An 18,390-nucleotide genomic window follows, 5' to 3' on the forward strand; every position below is an offset into this window, starting at 1 on the left:
GTATGCAATAGTGTGAGAGGTCGGTAGCTAGAGGGGTGAGATGGGTCTTTGTTGGGTTTTAACAGTAATGTTATGGCTGCTGTATTTATGTGTGTGGGTATGGTGGAGGACTTTTTTTTCTATAATTACTTTGTTAAATAGTGGTGATAATTTGTTTGTTTGTAGAATTCAGCTGGTAATCCATCTGGTCCGGGAGATTTGTTGCAAGGAATTTTATTGAGGGCTTTGGTAACTTCATTGAGGCTAAGGGGTTCGTCTAGAGTGTTGGTTTGTTCTGCAGTTAATTTTGGTAATGTCAGACTGTTTAAGAAGGTGCCGATTTCTGATTGTGTAGGTTGGTGAGTGGGGGAATCGAGGTTGCTGTAGAAATTCCGAAATATGTTGTTTATATCCTGTGGGTTTTGATTAATGTTCATGTGGAGTCCAAGATGGCTGGGATGATTGATTTCTCTTTCTTCTGTTGGAGTAGATTTGTTAAATATTCATGTTTTACTTTATTAATGTATTGAAAACCATTATATTTCAGTTGCTGAATTTGAAATTATGTTTTTTTTCTGTATAATATCGTCAAGTTGTGTTCTAAGTTCTTTTAATTCCTTTTGTTTTGGTTTACTGGGATGGCGGGATATTTCATTCGTTAAGTGTTTGATTTTTTTGTTCTAATGTATTTTCCAATTGTTGTTGCTGTTTTTTCCTGTATGAAGAGTATGATATAATTTTTCCACTATTACAGCCTTCCCAGTTTCCTACAGCAGTGAAGGTGAGGTCTCTGGAGTTGTTCATCTCCAGAAAGAATGCCCACTCTCACCTTATAAGGGTTGTAAAGTTGGGGTCTTCCATCAGTGAGGTATTGAAGCGCCATGTAGTTGAAGTTTTGGCATATGTTTGAGTGTTTATAGACAGAGAGATGCTGTATCTGTGTCTGTTAAATATGTTTATTGTAGGAAGCAAATATCAGCCTTTAGTTTTATTAGATGATTTATTACTTTAAGTCTTTTGGATTGGTTACGAAAGCCGCGTATATTCCATATTATCAAGTTAAGTGGTTGCATGTGTGTATGTCAGATATATCAGACTTGTGGGCTAGTACGTATATGTGGGTTATGAGACATTAAGTAATAAAGAGAGAGAGAGAGAGAGAGAGAGAGAGAGAGAGAGAGAGAGAGAGAGAGAGTGAGGAAGGGGAGAGAGGGATAGAAGGGTTTTGGTTGAGGGAATATGGCGTATCTGTTTTTGCTCGTCTGTGTTGGGTGGATATGTGTCATATGTCAACATGTTTTCCAGCGTTTTTGCTTGGGGTTAAGCTGAGAGGTGGTAGTGATGTAGAGTGTGAATACATTTTCATTCCGCCAACTGTCCCTTTCTTGTCCCATGTACCTTTTATAACCCCACCCACCGGTGGTTTGCAGAACGACTCTACCTCAGCCTCCCCCCCCATGATCATGGCATGATATGCTCGTTTGAGTAGAAGCTCTCACCAAATGACATCAATTCATTTCCTGTCCTAAATTATTCTAATTAAGGCCCCCTGCAAACTCCTCAATGACAATATGTCTAAAGTGAGTTTTATCAGTCTGACCTGTTTGAAGTCTGATGAGGTTCCTGAGACATCTGAAGACTGGCTGGTTGGCTGACACAGGCTCACAGCACCTCCCTGATCACTGTAAAGCCTGAACACAGCTCCCAGCGTCTGGAAGTGATTGGGCTTCCTGATTTGTTCAGACTTCCTCTGCACTAAGAGTTTCACACTCCAGTCAACAAGTGTGTGTGTGTGTGTGTGTGTGTGTGTGTGTGTGTGTGTGTGTGTGTGTGCGGTCGTGCGTGCATGTGTCTGTTACTTTCTGCATGGGTGAGGGCCAGTTAGATTTCTGGACATAATTAGTTGATTTGGTAAAAGTTAGTGAGTGAGTGTGTGTGTGTGTGTGTGTGTGTGTGTGTGTGTGTGTGTGTGTGTGTGCGTGGGTGTGTGCGTGGGTGCGTGCCTGTGCATGTGCATGGGTGCGTGTGTACATACTATATATTGCGTTTGTGTTTACGTCCTTCTTTGTGGACAGTTGCGTATAGCTAGAGTAAGAACATCCCTAGTTAGCCTAATCTGCAACTTCATTCAGCTCTTACACACACACACACACACACACACACACAAACACACACTCTCTCACACACACACTGGTATTATGTGTATGGTGTTTTGGAGTGGAACTTTGTCTTTGTCTATGCTTTGCCTCCTCTGTGTCTCTCTCCCCTTTAAAGGTGAATTAACTCCCACTAGCTCTGTCTGTCCTTATACAGCAGCACTCAACACGCAGAAGAAATGTCTCTCTGTGGCTAAAATAACTGCCACTGTCCACTGCTGTTTAGCTGTTAATAACGACAATGTACATTTTAGATTTTACAGGTAACTTGTTTCCAGACGGCGGAATCATAAAAGATGAATGATGCTTTTGCTAAATGATCTTTACACAAAGCACATTCAGGTCAACATTCTGGCAACTGTATACTTCCAGTAGAACACATTATTATCAACAGGTCGGTATGATATCACATGAAAACGTATGCACAACAATGCGTTTGATGTCCTACAAACAATACGACGACTGCCGTCGGTCACATGACAGTTAAGTTTAGCTGCCTTTACAGTTACATGTAGCCCAGAAAAAGTGACTGTGAGCCGGGTACTGGACACCGTGAGGTGGAAACCACATTTCCAAACACTGTGACAATTCGACCAGCCCGTTCTCACTCCCAACACATAATATAATATGACATTGTGACATCATATTTAGTGATGCCATGAGCTGCCCAAGAACATCCCCCAATGGAGTGTCGACACTGGTGGTGGTGGGCAAGAGTTTTGCTGAAGATCTGGATGGATGAGATGTGGAGCAGGACTTCACATCTCATTCACAAGCTCACTGGAAGGCCAACTGGGAGGACTGGTTGTGATGAAGATGAGAGGATGGGGCGGAGGATGGTCGCATCCATTTGACACTGAAATGACAGCGGACATCTGTGCTTTTTCCTACTGTGACAAGTCAAAATGACATGTAACATGTCAAATTACATGTAGTTAATTAAGCAAGGAATTTCATTCTTGACTTTGGAAATAACAAAACAGTTTTAACCATCGTCAGTAGAGATTTGTTGACATGTGAACTCACTAGCTGTTGTGATTTCATCAATAACACTTTAAAGTGCACCATCTGATATTACCTGTCACACATTGTGGAATTTGTTTTGTATGTCTGAAGGTGCTAATAAAAAATGGATCATAAAACACCATATTTTTGTTGTACTACACATTGCTGCAGCTCCTCTTTTCAGCCTGTGTGTTGAGCTCACTTCTGTTCCATCTTTGTTGGAAGTCACACATGCGCAGTACCTAGGTAAGGACTACTAGCCAGCCAGAAGCAGAGTATGAGGGCGTGCCGCGCTAGCAGCTAGGTGAGCATTATAACGTGTGTTACAAAGTGACGCATGTTTCTCTGAAGTAAAGGCTGGGCTACAATAGAGCTGTTTGGAGCAGTTTGTGAACAGTGTTTTCTCAGGAAAATGGTAAGTCCCTTTGGGGTGGACTTTGGGCTTTTTCACTTTGTAAACCTATAAAGGGCACAAACAGATATATAACACTATAAGAGGAAAGGGAAAAGCTAAAAAAGCATAATATGAGCACTTTAAGGATTTTTCATTGTTACGACCCAGCTCATTAGGGTAAAGGGAAGCGGTGCCATGTCATTTCTCTGATGCTCCATCGTTCCAACCGCTCAATAACCCGAAAAATTCCCTTTGGTCCTACAGCCCACTAGTCCGACAACCACCAGCGATATTACAAATCCTACTATGGCCGCACCAAGATCCGCCCTTCAATAGCATTTATAGCAAGATAACGTAACCCCATTTGTACAGGTCCTATCCCCTGACAAATCGGCTATCTTAACCTTAACCACTCGAGGTCAAATGCCTAACCCCAACCAATCGAGATGCTTCGTAGGGCGGGTCTTGGCGTGGCCATAGTGGGATTGGTAATTTCGCCACCAGTGGGACATCGGACTAGTGGGATGTAAGACGAGAGGAAATTTTTCGGGTTATTGAGAGGTCGGAAAACAATGGAGCGTCAGAAAAATGGGCAGTCCCCAGGGAAGCAACATAAAATCGGGTGTTTTTGGAAAATTAAAGGTAGTTATTAAGTTTAACTAAAAGGCCTAAGAGATTCATAGGTGCATAAACTACAAAGAAAAGAAAGGACCTGTGGATGCTGGTTAAAACAGTGAAATAAATATATAAGAGGACTCTATAAGAAATAAGAGTTAAATCACTAAACTAAACAATCAGGCGTAGAAACAAAACCTTACTAATTAGTCCAACTTTTAAAACAAAACACAAGAAAACCAGCAACCCTGAAACTAGTGTGTCTAAACATAAAATACCTTTGACTGTGATGTGTGTTTCAAAACTAAACCCTGGCCTAGTCTCCCAGATAGTCTTAACCTTACAACAGGTTTGAACAAAGCTTTCAGCAAAGCAGTCAACCAAATACAACCAGTGTCATGTTGGCAGGCTGTGACAGTGAAGTGAAATCTAGTGATGTTACGTTCTGTGCCAAGGCTTCGAGCGTGTGTCGAGAAATCCCCTCTATTTCACTAAGGGCCACACTGGAAAATGAGAATCACATCAAGGGCCAGACATGTAAAGTTTATTGACATTCTTTTATTTCATTGAAAAAGTAAAATATCTTTGACTTTATTACTGCGTGTGGCTTTTTTCCTACATATTTCGTTGTTTTTACTGACTTTTTGTGCATTTCTCGTAAGTTTTTGACAGTTTTTTAAATTGACAATTTTTACGCTTTTTGTCTCATTTTTTGTCGACAAAAAGTCCTACAAAAGTCAGCAATAAAATTTCTTAGCCATCATAGAATTTATGCAAATCAAGCAAAACAAAGATAAAATTTTTTACAGCAACCTGTTACGCCTGAATACTAAAATTCATTAATGGCAATTTCTGAGTCTCAAAGTCGGCAAATCTGCCAAATTCTGCTTTAAATGTCACGTAATTGCAGTTTGAAAAACAAGTTTTTGGTTTGGCGCACAACTAGGCGGGACAAAATCTTTTGTGAAACTAAATTGATATATACAGGCTGGATCTAAATCTGCAAGGGGCCGGATTCGGCCCACGGGCCTTGAGTTTGACTCGGGCTTTAGACAAATGACGTAATTGATGACATCCGAAGCCTCCATCCGTACCACCATTTTTTTTTCATACATCCATGTTCTACACGAGCACATTCACCGCCCTCTGCCCAGTTAAACCATCACCACTTTCCAGTTTTAGAATACTAATATTGCCCCTCCTGCGATTACTATATTATGACCCAAAGGGTTGATATGCACACGTTTGTGTGTGTTATGTTGATTATATTATACCAAAAGAGAATACACTATATTGATATAAATGGATTAACTGGAAATAGAGTCTGATACAGTGTATCACAGATCACTATCTGCCTGTTTTACACTCTTTGATCAACAAGTGGTATTGTGAGCAAATGAAGCCTTTATTGCCCACTGTAGATTACTGAGTTAGCGTTACGGGGAGGTCATATAGTTGAATGTGTTCAAAATTATAAACACAACACTTTTGTTCCATTAGTGTCAGATCTAAACGTGCTTTTCTAAACACGCTGGGTCGGGACTATTGGCGCAACATGGCATCATAACTTAACCCGTAAATATACACGCCACTTTCATAAAGCCAAATGGCGTATTATTGTACGCATTTTCAGCTATCCACGTGTATGCCTACGCTGTATACAGCTGATGTAAACATACCCAACACATGGCCTCGCCACGTTGCATGTTATCGCGAGAACGCAACGTACTATCGCGAGAACAACGTCACACGCCTGTTAAAAAAAAAAAAAAGAAAAAATGGTTGGGTTTAGGAAAAGAACACAGGGAAAGGCTTCAGTAACAAAACAGTGACAAAAACACGGAAAATAACGACAAAAACATGAATTTTGGTCTTTCATACTACTCTCAACTGTCGTCGCTCTAAATACTATGTCATCTTATAGCGCCGCAAACTGCTGCTCTGCCCAGTGTGTTCTATACACATGCTGAAGGTTGCTTTTTGCGTCTGAATCGGACGCTTAGAGACACTGACCAAGCGTCAGAATTTTACAAGTTGGGAATGAGAACAAGTTGTACATACCTGAGGGCCAGTTCGGGGTCGGTTTTGAATAATTTACAATCCCGTAATTGTCTCCATCTGTTGAAAGCCCGATCGTGTGTGACTCGGATTTCGCCAGACATCTTTCCCTTTCCCTTTAAGCTTTTAGTTGTTCTTCGTTTAATTTCCTTCTTTTCTGTGATGGCCCTGCTCCAGTGTCAGCCATAACTTATAACAGATAACTTTTAAAATAAAATTAAATACAATTAGGCCTATATAAAGAAATCTCCTGCAACCCTTTACCTGGCTAGATACACTAACACAATGTAAAAATAGTGTTCTTTTCACTGGTAGTCTCATATTCTGTTACAGGTCATTTATGATCATCAGATGAAAAATAACAGTTTCAGAAACATTTAAAAGTTACATATAGTCACTTTAACAAAGCATTCAGCAAAGCACAACCAGTGTCATGTTGGCGGGCTGATCAAGTGAAATCACAGCTGCCACGAGTGACGATCTGGCACCAAAATATATATATATATATATATATATATATATATATATAGATTACACACAGGTGAGCCTGATTGCTGCTCCAATCAGTGTTGCCGAGCTTCAAGCAGGAAGTGGGAGGGATCGAACACAGCTGGACCAATCCCTGACTGGAGACCGCACATCCTACTTGGCAAGTTACAGATAATAACAAAAGGGAGTAGAGATAGGGGAAGGTACCAGTGGTAGACGTAACATTCATCCATGTTGGCTTAAAGTTAAGCTTCAATGTTGTTTCTTTTTCCTTTTCCCCCCACTGTAAGCTCCTAAAAAGCTCAAGTTTTCAAGTCCAAGGCTTTAACTGTCACATGTTCCAGTGCAGCGTACACAAAAATGAGACTGTGGCAGGCTCCAACATGTATCACACAAAATAGACAATGAAGAGTATAAGATCAGGTTAATATAATACCGGTAATAGGCAATATAAATGAACATCTTGACATGTATTGCGGTATTGATTGAAGTTGATGATATAAACAGAACTAATTCTGCAATGAGGGATAGGGTTAGCGTTAAAACAGCTAGCAACTGCTGCTCGGCGTCAGCGGAGCTCTGTAGCGGGTTAAACAGCTAGCAACTGCTGCTCGGCGTCAGCGGAGCTCTGTAGCGGGTTAAACAGCTAGCAACTGCTGTGTGGCGTCAGCGGAGCTCTGTAGCGGGTTAAACAGCTAGCAACTGCTGTGTGGCGTCAGCGGATCTCTGTAGCGGGTTAAACAGCTAGCAACTGCTGCTCGGCGTCAGCGGAGCTCTGTAGCGGGTTAAACAGCTAGCAACTGCTGCTCGGTGTCAGCAGAGCTCTGTAGCGGGTTAAACAGCTAGCAACTGCTGCTCGGCATCAGCGGAGCTCTGTAGCGGGTTAAACAGCTAGCAACTGCTGCTCGGCATCACAGAGCTCTGTAGGCAGCCGGCATCACGTGACCAGCCAGCGGTCTCCTAGTTTAGTACGATATCTTACGTTAAGTGTGCATACATTTTTGTACGATATACAAACCCAACATGACAATGCGTTGCATAAAAGGTATTGAATTCGGTACCCAGCCCTATGAGTTCGCATTTAAATGTGATGTTGACAGTGCTGACTACTTTTTATCCACTTTTTTAAGTATAATTTAAGAGGCATAATGTTTTTTATTGTGTTTATCATTTTTTTTTATTTAAATTTGTTTAAAATAAAAAAGTGAAGTTATTTCTCTATGTCTTGTTTTTATGTAAGCAAGAAAATCAACAATCCCACTGTGAATGTTCCTGAAGCCGTTCACATGAAGTAAATCCTCCTCCCAGTCTGTACTGCCATCTTTGCTGATTGGTTCAGAAGCATACGTTATTATACTGCCTGAATTGTAAACTGAATTAAAGCCAGTGTTGAATGTGTTCTGTCAATATGTTATACAGTTCATTACTTTGATCCCTGCATCTGTCTGCTGACAGGTTGTAATATTCTCTTTTCCTCAGTTTTCAACTAGACTCAAGAGGACATCCGACACTACTTGTAATCATCACTTTTCATTATGCCAGCTGTACATTTCCTGGTGAGACATGACAGAAAGCTCTTTTATGCATTATCAAAGGCATTACTCACATATTCAGAATGCTTATAAAATCTATCCGAAGTGGAAGTAAATTAGTATACCTCTGTCCTTTGTTCTGTAAAAAAACGTTGATCCAGACTAATCAGGATTTAGTCTATATCCATGACGTTCCACTTCCGGGATTGCTCTGGTGCCGCCGGAAATTCCGTCGGATTTCACTCTTTTCAGCCGGATGTCCGTTACCTTCCTCTTTCTTTGTGTTGATGTTCTAAACTGCGGTAGCCTGGGTTGGACTATCTGTCCAATCTGAGTTTTCTGTTGCACGACTAAAACAACTTTTGAACATACACGTTCCACCAAAACAAGTTCCTTCCCGAGGCTATTTTGCAGAGGCACCGTGGCTCCGTCCAGCGCTTAGCGCCGCCCAAGACGACTGTGATTGGTTTAAAGAAATGCCAATAAACAAGAGCATGTTTTTCTCCCATCCCAGAATGCTGTGTGGACTACCCAGACCCTCCGCAGCAGCACTGTGAAGGAAGGTCTGGCAAAGCGAGACTAACCAGGTTTAAACTATAGTGTCCAATACATGAGCTCATCTGGATGTTGGTGGTGTGTCATACAAAAACATCACTGTATTGAAGCAGTTTTATAGGGATTAACAAAACAAGCTAATACAGTATCTCTCTAACATTAATTTTTTTCCTTTTTACAGTATGCCATGTGACTCAGTAGTTGTGTCCTGTCCTGAAAAAGCCATCTTCAGACACGCACACATCGTCATGTCAGTTTTGTGAGTTTAGTAGAAGACTAATGGCCATAGCTTTCCCAGACACTGAAAACACAGTGCACCCACCTACAGAGCACACACACACACACACACACACACATGCATAGATTGGTGCACACCTACTAACAGTTTGTCCATGGTTGAGTGCTGATTCATGCATCACAATGGCTGAAATCTATTACAGTTTTTTCCAACTGCTTACACACAAAAAATTTTCATGTCACACGATTTTTGAAAAAACTACACACCAAATGTCCAAAACCATATACATACTTACTTATATATATATAAGCTATTTCTGTGCTATTTCTGTGCAAACTTTGCCCGCCAGCTTTCAAAAAGAAAATCCGCACTTCAGTCACATCCACAGCAAACCTGAAACGGCACATTGAACTGAAGCAACATATGGGAAAAAAGAACTATGAACTAGTTCATTTTTGGAACTGTAAACTTAGTTCAAAATTTTGAAGTATGAACTATGAACTGAACTAGTTCATTTTAAAATTTGTGAACTGAACTTTGAACTAGTTCATGTAGAAAGTGAACTTTCCCAACACTGTCCAAACACAACCAATCAAAATGCTACACTTATTTACCAAGGGGCGCGCACGCACACACACACACACACACACACACACTCACTTCACACTAAAAAATTTACCATTATGAAAAAAGTGTTTGCCATTTGATGCAAATACTTCATTTTGAGATGCATTTATGGTATGCAGTGTTTCATTTTGAAGGATATGTGAGGTATTTTGCATTTTGTGTGTGAAGTTTTGGGAATTGTGGGTAGAGTTTTGAAAAAAGGAGACACTTTTGAAAACGTGTGCGAGCAGTTGGAAAAAACGGTAATTAGCTCATTACTGTAATATGGAGCCATGGCTTGCTGTTGTCTGTGTTCGGTTTAGCTGGGAACTGGCTACAAGGCTGCACTGTGCTTCTCAGCTCTCTACTTGGCCCAAATGTCAGATATTAGACCACGCCTGTATTTTGTACTGCATGGGATAAATGAGCTGCTACCACTTTAGTCTAATGTTATTGTAAGCTGGCAGGATAAATGTGCACTTAATGGCAGTTAACACACACCAAGAGATTGGATGTTGTTATTGTTGCTAACAAGGTGGATCGGATTTAACAGCGTGTCCATGCTGTCACGGGGAAAGGAACGTTCTGCTATGGCACATTTCACACAGGGCTCCGGTTCATTCTGAAGCTGTGTTACTGTGTGTGTGTGTGTGTGTGTGTGTGTGTGTGTGTGTGTGTGTGTGTGTGTGTGTGTGTGTGTGTTTTGCTTGACATTTCGGGCTCTGCCAGCTGGAGCTCAGTGAAGTGCTGAGATGGGTGCTGGCTGGGTGATGTGTGCTGCAGGTGGAGTGTGCTGTAACCTTACAGTGTGTGTGTGTGTGTGTGTGTGTGTGCTAGCGTGCGTGTGTGCAGTGCACTGTATGGGTATTTTTACTGTGTGTGTGTTTGTGTGTGTATGTGTGTGCGTGTGCATGTGTGTGTGCGTGTATAGTGCACCGTATGGGTATTTTTACTGCGTGTGTGTTTGAGTGTGTGTAGTCATCCACCACATTTACTTCACGTTTCAGGTATTTACCTCTCCAGAGCAAATTAGGAGAAGCTCAACAAAGTTCAAGGTGAAAAAGTTGGAAAAATATTAGCCAACAGCACAATACTAGACGCAGAGTAACTACAAAAGTATACAGCATTATCAAACAAAATTTTATTCAGGATTCAGGATAAAGACATGTGAAATGATCAGTCAATTTCAAACTTTTTTTTTCATAAGGTAACATGCATATTTATATAAATTGTTTTTTAGAAGTTACTTTAAGGCTCAGTCCACCTAAATCACACCCAAAAAGTGTTCCACTGACCCTATGGTGTAAAGCAGTTGCTTTTGTTGCGGAGGTTTGGGGATCTCCACTGCTGGGAGATCTGCCACCACCCAATACAAAGAGGAATGGAATGAATGGGATTGTGTTTGTGTGTAACGTCTATTAAAGCATAAGACATTACATCCAAAAATCAACAGCTATGTGTCTTTCCTGAAACCATGTCCTGTAACTTTACACAACTCAACTAGCTCACCCAGTAAGAGCGTGCCGTGCGCCCCATGGAGTCCTTTGTAGCGAGCCGGGTTCGAGTCCGACCTGCAGCCTTTGCTGCGTGTAATCCCCCATCTCTCTCCCACCTTTCCTGTCTATCCACTGTCACTGTCAAATAAAGGGAAAAGCCCCAAAAAATTATCTTTAAAAAAAAAAAGACTAAAATTCAGAGTCAAAACATTCAGATACATAATTTTAATGCTTACTTCCATACGAGAAATGCAAAAGTGTCGTCTTAATGTTAGTGCTTTAACAAAAACCCTATAACTGTTGGAACGATTATTGTAGGAATTTACAAAAACACGTACTACAGCAAGAACGGATTCTTATCTATTTATACAAAATAATGTCAGTCAGGTGTACAAAAGTCTGGCAACCATAAAGGAGAAAAGGATCCTCCATTAGAGACTTTAATTGTTTTCAAAGCTTTTGATTAACAACTCTTTGCATGTAGTGTTGTGTTTTCACACAGCTCAGTATCACTGTGTCACCCTTTGGTTTGCAATAGTGTTGAAAATGTGTTTGTTTTTTTTTACCTTCCTTTGCAGAAGCTGTGTTGGCAAAAACATCCGCTACAGAACCTGCAGCAACATGGTGAGTCCGAACTTTAGCACTCATTGGTAATATTTGTTACTAAATTCATTTTAGACATATACTTGGGTTAACTTGGAGAGGAAGACTACATCTCAAAGCATTTAGTTTTTAGCTGCACATTTCACATTCACTCCTGAAAGTCACGGGTGTTTTTAAGAGACTGTAAACCCAAGACAAATTACAGAATCAGTGATTTCAACAAGTGCCACATAGATGGATAGATAGATAGATAGATAGATAGATAGATAGATAGATAGATAGATAGATAGATAGATAGATACTTTATTGATCCTCAAGGGGAAATTCAAGGTCCCAGTAGCTTACAGACATCACACACAACATTCACATACATCACAAACAGGATGATAAAAAAGCAAATCCACATGAATAGCATGGACAATAAAATGAAAAATATTCGAAAAAATTAAAAATATACATGAATGTACTAAGGGATGTATAAGCATGAGACGCTTGCACTGACAGGGCAGGGACTGACCCTGTGATTCAGTATGTATGGTAAGGTGCTCTATGAGAGTGTGTGTCCTGGTAGTAGTGCAAATAGGTCCAATATTGCAAGGATAAAGTCTAGAGACCAGCATTAAATATGGAAAATATAATAGAATAATGTAAACATAGTAATATAAAAACTATAGCAGTGCAAGGATAAAGTTTAAAAAAGACAGCATTAAATATGGGAATTATAAGCATTCAGCATTAAATATGGGCATTATAAGGAAATAAAGTAGACAGTAGGATAGACACAAATCAACAGTCAGTGTTAGAGGTTTGAAGTAATAGGGTTACAGCCATTGTTCAAGTATTAAGTTAGACCTCAGTCAATGCTTGGGGAAGGAGGGAGGGAAGGGTTGTGCATATGGCCTAATATAGCCAGTAAAACTACTGTTTATTTACAGTATGTATACTGTTTTAAAAGTTTAAGATTAGAACTGGGCAATATATCAATATTATATCGATATCGTGATATGAGACTAGATATCGTCTTAGATTTTGGATATCGTGATATGGCATAAGTGGTGTCTTTTCCTGGTTTTAAAAGCTGCATTACAGTGAAGTGATGTCATTTTATGAACTTACCAGACTGTTGTAACTATTCTATTATTTGCCTTTACCCACTTAGTCATTATATCCACATTACTGATGATTATTTATCAAAAATCTCATTGTGTAAATATTTTGTTATTTTCCCAAGATGCATTGGTATTAACAGTAAATACCTGTAATCTGTAACATTTGCAGATAGTGCTGTCATATTATTATTTTCTCCCAGAATGCATTGCCATTTACAGTATGATCTTCTATATCATTGAAAAGTAAGATACTGTGAGGCTAACTCTGTCTGAACTGAAGGTTCTGTTTATGGGCTCCATTAGGGCATCTGAAGGATATGTAGAATGGCAGTGTGACTAGTGAAGCTAAGTGTCCACATCTGTCAGGGAGAAGAGAGAATTATTGGCAGCCAAAAGTCTGCCAGTTGTCACCTGGAGAAACAAGCATCCCTTATTGATCTGAGACGGCTCTCAGTCCCAGGTGTTAAGCTGTTCGTTGACAGCTCTTCTGCACCATCACACAGGCTCGATGTCTCCTACGTCCAGTCAGTCGGAACCACACAAACCTATAGAATCCAAACTGTTTTATATATATACATATATTCATTTATACAGTTTAAAATATATATATATATATATATATATTTATTTATTTATTTTTTTGCTCATTGCCTCTGTCCTCCAATGATTTCCTCGCGTCTCTCCCGTGCCTTCTCGGTGGGAGGGACTAAGACGGGAAGGGAGGCAAGTGTAGGAGACGCAATTAGGGCTGAAACGATTCCTCGAATAACTCGAATAGTCTTGCCTCGAAGGTTCATTAAATCAATGTTACCAACGTTGTATGCTGACGGACGGTGTTTCCGCACGGATCATTATTACTGTCGCACACCAGACGCTGCTCAGTCTACTGCTGGCGACACATGCTAGAGCGTAAATAGCGAGGGGCTAAGAGAAGAGACAGGCTGGAGAAAACCACAGGAAGTATCCAAAGTTTGGAATCAGTTCAAACGTAATTAAAACGAAAACTCTCTACAGTGTATCTACTGCAAAATCGAACTAGCTTACCACAATAATAGCACGACATCAGTGCTTCAGTGTCTCAACAGAAAACATAGAGCCTAACTTAATCATCCATTCCACGAAGTGGACATGACAAAAGTAAATCACAGAGTCGTATGGACGATGAAACTACACCAAACACAACAACTACCAAAAACATAGACAAGAAAATACGTAGTGGTGACCACAATTTGATCTAAAGAGCCGACTTGTTGACTGTCCCTTCGGAAAGACAGCTGATTGTTGTGCACCTCTCTCTCTCTCTCTCTCTCTCTGTCTCTCTCTCTCTCTCCACGGAGAAACAGCTGATCAACGATCTACTAGCATAAGTGTAACAGAGCTGTTTAGCATTGTAATCAAATATATACTGTAAATAAAAATAGGTTTACTATAACTAATATTTACATATAGGCCTATATACAGGTTGAAACTGAAAGTTAAGTTGCACAACTTAATGTAATGTTTACTGTATGTCTTAGTTTGAGGTTGATATCATTTGAAAAAATGTTTTCTTTAAAAAAAAAATGTAATATGGCACTTGAATGCACTTAATATGTTTAGTTTTTTGAGATATGATATTGTAAGCAATGTAGGCAATACAAATGTTGCTTTTTCCAAAAATGTAACCAAACTATTGTTTATTATTGCTCTTCAATGAAACAAAAGTATTTCTTATCCGATTACTCGATTAATCGATGGAATAATCGGTAGAATACTCGATTACTAAAATAATCGATAGCATGCTACCATGGTGCATGCTGGATGAAGAGAGACACTGAGCGGATTGACAGCCAGATCTTAAGGACTCTTGGGAGACTGGCCAGGTGCTCCCAGTTGCACTGATTTGGCACCGCCCATGGACCTGCAAGGCAGCAAAGAGACAGAGAGACAGCAGGCCCTGCTCTAGCAGGAGGACGTCACAATATTGTCTCTAGGGGCCCTATCTTGCACTCAGCGCAATTGCCTTTGTACACCGACGCACGTATCATTCCTATTTTGCACCCGACACACGGCAGACTTTTCCCTCCACAGACGCACGTCGGTAAATTAGGAAATGTATTTGCGCTCCCGGGGGCGGTTCAGCGAAAAGAGGAGGCGTGTTCCGGCACAAATGTTATTTGGTGCTATTTTGCAGTTTCAGAAAACAATTCCGCCACAGACCAGGAAAAACCTGGTCTAAAGTCAGTGGCGCTAGTCTAAAGTCAGTGGCGCGTTATTCAGATGCTATTTTAGCGGCGCATGCTTGGCCATAATGTAGCGTGTGCACAATGCGCATACACTTCTCTCATCTAAACGGACGCAGCAGTTCCCATTTTTGCAAACCATACACAATTACAAAGAAAAATATTACTGAAAATGCGCTTCAGGTGTTTGGATAGATCCGGAGGCACTTTACAGTACAGTCCTCAAAAAGTCGCAGCATTCTGTGTGGCTTGTTGTGTTTTACACAACATTTCCATGAATCATGGATGTTGATGACATAAATGAGGAAATATTAGAGGAATTAAGGAGACGTGAAGTTGAACTACGGTGGGATTGGACACTCCGGCGGAATCTGGTCCGGGAGTAATGCGCGATGCACTCCTGGTGGAGCGGGTGGACGGAGATGGAGTGGGGGGAGGAGGAAGGGGCACAACAGGAGCAGGTGGTGCATTTGGAGGCCCACGCTCCATGGCTGCAGCAATCCTCTCCAGACTTGAGGAGATGCGCCCGAGAGGCCGCAGCAACATCGCCATCCGACCAAGACGAGCATTTATTACTTTGCCATCTCAGACAGCTCCTGCTGGCGTGTGCCAGGAAAATCCGCCAGCATAATAGCAATCCGCCATGGAAAAAGCGCGCCTTGTCTTAAAGGGAATGTGAGATGACGCTCTGATTGGTTATTTTCACGTTACACCCAAACCACACCTAGCTACTTCAGACCAACCCATTTTAGATTTGCGTCGGGCGCAAGACTCATTTATCCCGCCGGTATAATAGCAACAGCGCCAGAGATCCGCCCACAAAGCTACTTGCGTTTTGCGTTTCATACTTGCGTTTCAGATCGTTAAAATAGGGCCCTAGAAGTGTATTATTCAACTTTTGTTTTAGTTAGAGAAGGAAAAGAAAATCACAATACTCAATACTATCGAATTGCAATAGCGCTAGAATCACCCATCCATCCATCCATCCATCTTCGTCCGCTTATCCGGTGTCGGGTCGCGGGGGGAGCAGCTCCAGCAGGGGACCCCAAACTTCCCTTTCCCGAGCAACATTAACCAGCTCCGACTGGGGGATCTCGAGGCGTTCCCAGGCCAGGTTGGAGATATAATCCCTCCACCTAGTCCTGGGTCTTCCCCGAGGCCTCCTCCAAGCTGGACGTGCCTGGAACACCTCCCTAGGGAGGCGCCCAGGGGGCATCCTTACCAGATGCCCGAACCACCTCAACTGGCTCCTTTCGACGCAAAGGAGCAGCGGCTCTACTCCGATCTACTCACGGATGACTGAGCTTCTCACCCTATCTCTAAGGGAGACGCCAGCCACCCTCCTGAGGAAACCCATTTCGGCCGCTTGTACCCTGGATCTCGTTCTTTCGGTCATGACCCAGCCTTCATGACCATAGGTGAGGGTAGGAACGAAACTGACCGGTAGATCGAGGCGTTGCCTTCTGGCTCAGCTCTCTTTTCGTCACAACGGTGCGATAGATTGAATGCAATACCGCACCCGCTGCGCCCGATTCTCCGACCAATCTCCCGCTCCATTGTCCCCTCACTCGCGAACAAAACCCCAAGGTACTTGAACTCCTTCACTTGGGGTAAGGACTCATTCCCTACCTGGAGAAGGCATTCCATCGGTTTCCTGCTGAGAACCATGGCCTCAGATTTAGAGGTGCTGATCCTCATCCCAATCGCTTCACACTCGGTTGCGAACCGATCCAGTGAGTGCTGAAGGTCGCAGGCCGATGATGCCATCAGGACCACATCATCTGCAAAGAGCAGCGATGAGATCCCCAGCCCACCAAACTGCAACCCCTCCCCACCCCGACTACGCCTCGATATCCTGTCCATAAATATTACAAACAGGATTGGTGACAAAGCGCAGCCCTGGCGGAGGCCAACCCTCACCTGAAACGAGTCCGACTTACTACTGAGAACCCGGACACAGCTCTCACTTTGGTCATACAGAGTTTGGATGGCCCTGAGTAGAGACCCCCTCACCCCATACTCCCGCAGCACCTCCCACAGTATCTCCCGGGGGACCCGGTCATACGCCTTCTCCAAATCCACAAAACACATGTAGACCCGGTTGGGCATACTCCCAGGCTCCCTCCAGGATCCTTGCGAGAGTGAAGAGCTGGTCCGTTGTTCCACGACCAGGACGGAATCCGCATTGTTCCTCCTCAACCCGAGGTTCGACTATCGGCCGAACCCTCCTTTCCAGCACCTTGGAGTAGACTTTACCAGGGAGGCTGAGAAGTGTGATACCCTTGTAATTGGCACACACCCTCTGGTCCCCCTTTAAAAAAGGGGAACCACCACCCCAGTCTGCCACTCCTTTGGCACCGTCCCAGACTTCCACGCAATGTTGAAGAGGCGTGTCAACCAGGACAGCCCCTCCACACCCAGAGCCTTGAGCATTTCTGGACGGATCTCATCAATCCCGGGGCTTTGCCACTGTGGAGTTGTTTGACTACATCAGTGACTTCCGCCTGGGAAATCGGCGACAATCCCCGTTATCCTCCAGCTCTGCCTCTAACATAGAGGGCGTATTAGTCGGATTCAGGAGTTCCTCAAAGTGCTCCTTCCACCGCCCTATTACCTCCTCAGTTGAGGTCAACAGTGTCCCATCCTTACTGTACACAGCTTGGATGGTTCCCGCTTCCCCCCTCCTGAGGTGGCGAACAGTTTTCCAGAAGCACTTTGGTGCCGACCGAAAGTCCTTCTCCATGTCTTCTCCAAACTTCTCCCACACCCGCTGCTTTGCCTCTTTCACAGCAGAGGCTGCAGCCCTTCGGGCCCTTCGGTACCCTGCAACTGCCTCCGGAGTCCTCCGGGATAACATATCCCGGAAAGACTCCTTCTTCAGTCGGACGGCTTCCCTGACCACCGGTGTCCACCACGGTGTTCGTGGGTTACCGCCCCTTGAGGCACCTAAGACCCTAAGACCACAGGTCCTCGCCGCAGCTTCAGCAATGGAAACTTTGAACATTGTCCACTCGGGTTCAATGCCCCCAGCCTCCACAGGGATGCACGAAAAGCTCCGCCGGAGGTGTGAGTTGCCAGGTCTGTCCAGAGTCTTCCCCCACCCCCTGACCCAACTCACCACCAGATGGTGATCGGTTGACAGCTCTGCCCCTCTCTTTACCCGAGTGTCCAAAACATACGGCCTCAGATCAGATGAAACAATTATAAAATCGATCATTGACCTTCGGCCTAGGGTGCTCTGGTACCAGGTACACTTATGAGCATCCCTATGTTCGAACATGGTGTTCGTTATAGACAATCCATGACTAGCACAGAAGTCCAACAACAAACAAC

General features: G+C 42.7%; 1 protein-coding gene across 1 annotated transcript in view; it reads left to right on the plus strand.

Moving 5' to 3' along the window:
* Window positions 1–18,390, plus strand: part of LOC114553580 (ADAMTS-like protein 3) — a 243,131-nt gene that overhangs the window by 155,782 nt on the left and 68,959 nt on the right. Inside the window, exon 5 of the mRNA XM_028574811.1 lies at window positions 11,702–11,747. Within this exon, the coding sequence (XP_028430612.1) occupies window positions 11,702–11,747 (46 nt within the window). The remainder of the gene's footprint in view (window positions 1–11,701; window positions 11,748–18,390) is intronic.

The sequence above is a fragment of the Perca flavescens genome, chromosome 1, assembly GCF_004354835.1.
Source record: "Perca flavescens isolate YP-PL-M2 chromosome 1, PFLA_1.0, whole genome shotgun sequence".
NCBI classification, from domain to species: Eukaryota; Metazoa; Chordata; class Actinopteri; order Perciformes; family Percidae; genus Perca; species Perca flavescens.